General features: G+C 43.0%; 1 protein-coding gene across 1 annotated transcript; it reads right to left on the bottom strand.

Moving 5' to 3' along the window:
- Positions 1-1708: 1708 nt before the first annotated feature.
- On the bottom strand, positions 1709-2848 carry Gpr119 (G protein-coupled receptor 119). The gene has a single exon (XM_006996638.2). The coding sequence runs from the start codon at positions 2714-2716 to the stop codon at positions 1709-1711; it is 1008 nt and encodes a 335-aa protein (XP_006996700.1). The 5' UTR covers positions 2717-2848.
- Between the last annotated feature and the right edge of the window lie 4863 nt (positions 2849-7711).

The following is a 7711-nucleotide window of genomic DNA, read 5'->3' as shown; positions in this document are numbered from 1 at the left end:
TAACATTTCAGGGTGTTTAAAGTCCAAATACCAGAGAAGTTAACCCACACTGTTTTCCTTTCTTCGTGGCACCTTTTGTTATGAACTAGGTATCTTTCTGAGAGGTTATTAAGCTTAGTGTTCTGAGACCCTTACTGTAATAATCCACAACGAAGGCCAGAAGGGTGAGGAAAGAGTTAGAGGAAAGTACAATGTGGTTCTTGAGTTTCTGGACCACCCCCCCACCCCCCCCACCCCCACCCCCCGCCAATTCTGCCTTGACTTTTGCTGTCAGGGCTGCCCAGAGGGACCTCAAGCATCATTCTCAGGTGGAAAGCATGGGCATTTGCGTGGGGGCGGGCAGGGAGAACTGAAGACGGAACCCAGGACCTTGTATGTGCTAGGCAAGTGTTCCATCAAGCAGCTGCATCTTCAGCCTTCAACACTGTCACTTTCTATATGACCCAGAAGAAAGGGACGAGCTTGTTTCTTGGGCAATTTTGGTGCATCTTAGATGACCGAGTTCCTTAGGAAAATGCACATCTCAGAATGAATTCAAGAATGTGTAGCTCTGAGGAGCAAGGCGAGTTCACTCTTGAGAGCTTGGCCGTGCCTACTCAGGACCTACCTCTTTCCTTCTTTCTTCCCTTACAGTGTCTCAGTTTGAGGTTCTGCATTGTCATCAGCAGGTAGTGACAAGTGACAATGGAGGCAACAGGGGGGAAGGGGCACCGGAGAGTTAAAAAGGTGGCGGGCTGGAGGTGCCAATAGCAGAAATAATCACTAGAGAGGGAATTTACTAAAGAAACATTGTTTTGAACCCCATGATGAAAGACAAGCATTGGGTCCTATAATCTGGGTTCCTGTATCCAATGTAAACTTGCCATGTATAACCTGTGATACACGTTAGGGAAGGCAGGGACTCTGTTGGATAGTGGTGGTTGTAGTAAATCACCAAAATCAATAGTTAACAAGAAAAGAACCTGATCTCCCTCGTGCTATGCCGTCTTGTATGGGGGAACTAGTTACTTATGGCTCTTGAGCATGTGATGTGTTGTTAGTTTGAACTGAGATGTTCTGTAAGAGTGAAATACACACCTGGTTTCAAAACCTGATATGAAAAAAGTATAGTAATTTTCATATTGATTAAACGTTGTGTCAATATTCTGAGTATACTGGGTTTAAAAAAGCATCAATAGTAATGTTTAAGGTGATGGGAATGTTGCTGTGATTTATTCAGTATATACTGCCCACTTGAAATAAGACATTGTACTACATAAATATCTACAATTAAAATAAGAATTTAGAAATCAAAGCCTGAGACTTAAAAAACTTAACATTAATTTTGCCTCTTAACGTGATTACTAGAATATTAACCTTGCATTATATTTCTATTGGACAACATTGCTCTGGTATAATAAAAAATGGGATCTAATATGCAAAAACCTTTTCAGCAGTACCTTCCTTGACGCGAGTATATCTGTCTAGGAGACAGGCCTATTTCCAAAGAAGAGCAAAGGGTGGAGATTTGCAGGTGCAGAAACTGGTTATGTATGAAAGTCAGGATCCAGCCTCATTTGCCTCATCCTGAGGGTGTAGGATGTGGAAGGTTGGGTGATCAATTTGCTGAGGCAAGTTCTCTCATTTTGGGGGTATTCTATATTATTTCTTAGCTGGTATCCAGAATGAGAATGGGAAAGACACTTAGAAACTTTCCTTCCTTACCATCTTAGCCATCGAGCTCTGGGTGGCTGATAGTGACGATGTGATAGGAGCTTTCTCTGTTCCTCTCTGGACCACCGTTCTTGGCTGAGAGAAAGAGGAGGATTGAAGTGAAGCCCTTCTTCACTCCCAGGGCCATGTGGTAGAGCTGCTGCCGAACCTCCCTCTGCCAATAGGCATAGATGAGTGGGTTGAGCAGGGAGTTGCCAACTCCGAGGAGCCACAGGTACTTTTCCAGCACTTGGTAGAGGCAGCAGTGATGGCAGGCCACCTGCACAATACCAGTGATAAGAAAAGGAGACCAGGACAGAGTGAAGCTCCCAATGAGAATAGACACAGTACGGATAGCCTTGAAGTCATTGACAGGCCGTGGGGGCCGGTAAGCGCCAGCCATGGCTCCTGCATGTTCCATCTTTCGGATCTGCTGGCTGTGCACAGAGGCAATCTTGAGCATGTCACAGTAGAAGAAGACAAAGAGGAGCACAGCTGGGAAGAAGCCAGCGCAGGAGAGGGTGAGCACAAACCTTGGGTGAAACACGGCAAAGAAGCTGCAGGGCCCATGGTAGGTGGTCTGCTGGAATATGGAGACTCCGAGTGGGAGGAAGCCGATAAGGTAAGATACCAACCACAGTCCCGCAATGCACGCCCCAGCCACAAGCCCGTTCATGATCTGGAAGTAACGGAGGGGCTGCTTAATGGCAAGGTATCTGTCAAGGGCAATCAGCATGACCGTGAGGACAGAGGCCGCTGCAGAAGAAGTGACAAATGCCATCCGAAGGCTACACATGGTCTTCTGGGTGTACTGAGCAGAGCTGGAGAGCTGGTCTGTAACTAGACCAGAGATAGCCACGCCAATCAAGGTATCAGCCACAGCCAGATTCAAGGTGAAGCAAAGACCAACCCCATCGTTTTTGTAGATTGATAGCAGCATAGCCACGACTACTAGTCCATTAACAGCAATGATGAGGACGGTCAGGACAGCAAGGATCACTCCAAATGAGAAAGAGGACTCCATGGCTTGAGGTAGTAGGACTTCCACTTACAAGGGCATGCTGGATCTTGAGCTCAGCTTCTCATGGGACAGGATAAGATGTGCTGTAGGTTCAGAGCCCCAGCACAGTTCTGGCCATTACTGACAGTACAGCCTGGCAGCATGCCATCTTTGGGTTCCTGATGTCATTAGGATTACTCATCCTCTCCTTTTCAGCCCTCAGCCTCCTGCTTTTCTAGCTTTCTGAAGGCAGCAATCTCTGAGCAAATATGTCCCTGGGGCCCTGAGCTAGTTAGTCCCTCCCCCTTTACTGTCCAAGTTACTAGACAACTCCCAAGTACCTGGTACACACTGTCCATTGGAACCCCCTCCCTTCATTGATGCTTCAAGGGCTATGAAAGGATAGGGACCTTTGTCAAGGTCTCCGGTCTGACACGAGATCTAATTGACGCTAATCATACTTTTCTCCCTCCATAGCTTCATATTAAACTTTGATTTCTTCCTAAGCTTCAAGTGCTAGATTAGTAACTAATCTAAGCTTAATTAAACATTTGCTTAATAAATAATTCTCAGTTACTATAATGATTGCTTTTAATCAAGCAAAATGATCATAATCAGTTCAAGTGACAAGTGAGGCAGATAAGGTATTTGAGGGGCTCAGCATCCTTTCAGGGGTGTTATCACACATTTAAGCTACTTTTTTTTTTATTCCCAGCACTTCAAAGGCCAATTCTCTCAAATAGGATGTACACCTTCCCTGTTTCTTCTCCCTTGGATGTCAATTCATTGATTTAGAAGGATGTAGAGACAAGGCAAAGAATTGTTAATAGCTACCATTTGGTTTAGAAGGGAGCAAATTTCCCATCTCTAATTGTTTCATGGGTACAGTGGTTGGTAACTGTTTCCATACTGATGGGTTATGCCTCTGGTCAGTAAGTAATGGCTGGCAGGCTTGTTTCTTTCATCCTGTAGCCCCAAGATTGTCTCTGAGGAGAGATGAGTTCAGCATTTGGCAGTGGAATTTTCCAGGGCTGGAGCTCATGGGAGTTAGGTCAAAGGGGGAGAGAGTTGCCAAAGCAGATGAGATGAGTCCAGAGAGGCCAGCTGTGGAAGTCACTCCACTTTAGGTTGTATATCCATTTACTCGGGTACATTATAACTAACCTTTTGCCTCCCTGCTATTCTCATCTTGGATACCAAGAAGAGAGGGGTGGGAAGAAGAGTGGTTAGAAGCTGTTTACTCAATCCAGGTGAAAGCACAAATGGGAAAGGTTAGCGTTTTAAGCGAGAGGGTGGGGAGCAAGGTGCAGAGTAGGAGCAAATATCAGGAGGTCTGACAGTTGGAGAGGACTTTGGCCAGATGTCTTTCCTAACAAGGCTCAGAAAAACCTGTGTCACGGGGGCTTGATATTTTAATCTTTGTTACCTTCATTTAGGAGGCTGATTGGAATCTGGCCTAGTCCTATAACAGGACTTAATTTGGCCTTTTGCTTGCACAGGTTTTGACTTCATATGTGAAGTTAAGTTGGACCTTTGCAAGCTCACATTCAAACTTGCGAGGGCATCAAAATGATTCTTGATTCAGTAGGTATGGATGGTCCTTCAAATCTATCTATCTATCTATCTATCTATCTATCTATCTATCTATCTATCTATCTATCATTTATCTATCATCTCTATTATTTATCTATCATTTCTATCTCTATCTATCTATCTATCTATCTATCTATCTATCTATCTATCTATCTATCTATCATCTCTATCTATCTATCTATCTATCTATCTATCTATCTATCTATCTATCATCTATCTATCTATCTATCTATCTATCTATCTATCTATCTATCTATCTATCTATCTATCTATCATATCTGTCTATCTATCTATCTATCTATCTATCTATCTATCTATCTATCTATCTATCTATCTATCTATCTATCTTTTTGAGACAGGGTTTCATTATTCCCAGGGTGGTCTTCAAACTCACTATGCAGCTGTGGATGACCTTGAACTTTTAATCCTCCAGCTTCCACCTCTAGAATTTTAGGATTATAGGTAAGTGCCACCAAATCCGATCTATGTGGTGCTGAGGACTGAACATGAGCATTATACATACAGTCCCACAAGCTGCCCATCTACAGCTATAGCACCAGCCCCTGAATATGCACCTCTGTTTACAGTCACTACTGTTGATGGCTAAAGAACTACTACTAGAATAGTGATTTTTTTTCCAGAGACAGGGTCCAACTTTGTATCCCAGGCTGGCTTGGAACTTGGGTCAATCTTCTTGCCTCCGTCTTTCAAATTCTGGGACTACAGGCATGGGCCATTATACCTGGTTCTAGAGTAGAGCTTCTTTTTTGTTTTTAGTCAGGGTCTCACTATGTAGCCTTGGCTGTCCTTATCTCACTCTGTAGACCAGGCTGGCCTTCTACTCACAGAGATCCACCTGACTCTGCCTCTCAAGTGCTGGGATTAAAGGCAAGCCATGCCCAGCAGAATAATGATTCTTAACCTTAGCCATGCTTTGTAATCACCTCTCAATTCCAAAAAGATACTGTTGTTTAGGCAATACACAAAAGGTAGTCTGGGACATGCATGTGGAGTCTTTTTTTTTTTTTTTTTTTGCATCTGGAGTCTTAAAAGGCAATTTGGGTACTTAGGAGTGACAACCACTGTTTAATAGCAAAAACACAGGCCCAAGAGTTAGACACCAGGGTTCTATATTCCTGATTTTGTTTGGACAAATGACTTCATCTTTCTTACTTAGCTTTGGTTATTTATCCTCTGCTTATTCTGGGGGAAGATACTTCCTATATCACAGGATTGTGGGGATGACAAAATGAAGGCTGCAAAATTGTAAAAAGTTGCATGAGTATTATTGTCCTTTAATCTCTGTTAGTCATATTACACAGTGTTAATCAAAATGTATATCTGAGTGGTAACCCAAATATAGTAATTAGAGGAAGAAAAACAAATATCACGTTTTCTTTTATGCGCGCGCGCGCGCGCGTGTGTGTGTGTGTGTGTGTGTGTGTGTATGTATGTGTATGTGTGTGTATGTAACATGAGAGCATTCAAGCAGAGGGCAGACTATTTAGGAGAAGGAAAGTGACGGGGGTGGGGGGAGAGGGTAGGTAAGGAAGGGACCCAGTGCTGTGTATGAGCAGATTGCAATGATATACATGTCTGAAAAGGTTACAATGCAACCCATTATTTGTACACCAGAAATGACTGATAGAAAAAAAAATCAATGAAAAATGCTAATCAGTGTGCACATCAGTGACTGCAACACTTTCGATACAAGTGTGTGTCAGAAGCATCTGCATGACTTGAGAGATTGGTAGAGATATGCAACCTCAGGCCTTGTACAGGACCTGAATCTGAGTCTGCACTTTAACAGGATCTTCAGGTGAGCTGTATGCATACTAAATGTTTCCCTGTTTTCCTTTAGTCTCAGGTGACTAGTCATATTGGTTGGTTGTTTTTTTGTTTTGTTTTATTTTTTGCTACTGTAACATATTACCACACATTTAATGACTTACAATAAAACAAATCTCAGGTTGTTCCAGAGGTGGCTTGGATGAGAACAAGTGGAAGCCATTGTTTGTTTATGAAATCCCGTGATCATGGAAAATGAAGATCATTTCCCCCTGAGCCCAAATAAACAGAAATGTGGGTGCATGCACACCCTTTAACTTCCTATTCCTGGTTAGCATTCTTGTTATTGCCTCTGTTATTCAGCACTGTATCAGTTATTTTTCTCTTCATTGTGATCAAATACTTGGCAAGAAGCAACGCAAGGGAAGAAGGATTTGCTCTGGTTCATAATTTGTCAGGATACTGTCCATAATGGTGGCCAGCATCTCGGTGATGGCAGGAGCAAGGAGCAGCTTGCTTACATCTTGGTGGGCTAGAAAATCCACAGGCTGGGGCTAGAAATGAGACTGAGCTATAACTCAAGGTCTGTTCTCCAGTGACTCACTTCCACTACCAAGTACCACTTCCTAAAGGTGTCACAACTTCTCAAAATAGCACCATCTTCTGAGGACTAAGTTTTCAAACATATAAGCCTGTGGGGGAACCTTTTCTATCCAATCTGCAACAAACATGCTATTATTACCTTTCCTCGTTACTATTGTAGCTTTCTCACCCTGTTGCCGCATGCCAACACCCACGTACCAGCTAATTTAATGCGTGTATTCTTATTCTCTGCACTAGTTACTCTACTATGTAAGAGCTTTTCATATATTCAGTCAATACATGTGAATGAGGGACAATTAGCATCCCTGCTAACCCATGAAGGAGGTGATGCTTGGAGGTGAAGGATCCTACTCAAGGTTACTCAGCTAGGAAGGAGTGGTAGATTTGGAATTAGAATGCAGTCCTCATTGCTTCTGGTTAAATGATCATGTTGCTTCTTTTTATTTTTATTAATTAAAAAAGTTTATGTGTATGGGTGTTTCGCCTGCATGTTTGTCTGTGCACCACTTGTGTGTCTGGTGCCCACAGAGGCCAGAAGATGGCATCACATTCCCTAGAACAGGAGTTACATATGGTTGTGAGCTACCATGTAAGTACTAGGAATCAAACCTGGGACCTCTGCAAGAGCAACCAGTGCTGTTAACTTCTGAGCTATTTCTCCAGTCCCTCTTGTTGCTACTTCTTGTTGCTGAACCCTCCATGTGGCAGGCTGAATAAAGCCTCACCACACTGATGCCTACAGTCTTTTTATTATGTGTGTAGTGCCTAGAACCTAGTATAAGCTAGGCAAATGGATGACTGAACATCACCAGCCCTTGTTTTGAGACAGGGTCTCACTGTGTAACCCAGGCTGGCCTCAAATTCATGGTCTCTTGAGTGCTGGGATTAGAGGTTCATGTCACCATATCTGACTGATGTCCATATTGTAATCCCTCTAATCTATAAACATGCTACTTTACATGGAGACAGCTACTTTGCAGATATGAATAAGTTAAGGATCTTGAGATGTAGCTATTATTCTAGATTTTCCAGGTA

Source organism: Peromyscus maniculatus, chromosome X (genome assembly GCF_049852395.1).
Source record: "Peromyscus maniculatus bairdii isolate BWxNUB_F1_BW_parent chromosome X, HU_Pman_BW_mat_3.1, whole genome shotgun sequence".
NCBI lineage: Eukaryota > Metazoa > Chordata > Mammalia > Rodentia > Cricetidae > Peromyscus > Peromyscus maniculatus.
The sequence above is the reverse complement of the archived record's forward strand: the minus strand, read 5'-3'. Positions and strand labels throughout refer to the sequence as shown.

Coding starts and splice junctions, on each gene's coding strand:
- Gpr119 (XM_006996638.2), bottom strand. CDS start 2,716: ATGGAGTCCTCTTTCTCATTTGGAGTGATCCTTGCTGTCCTGACCGTC.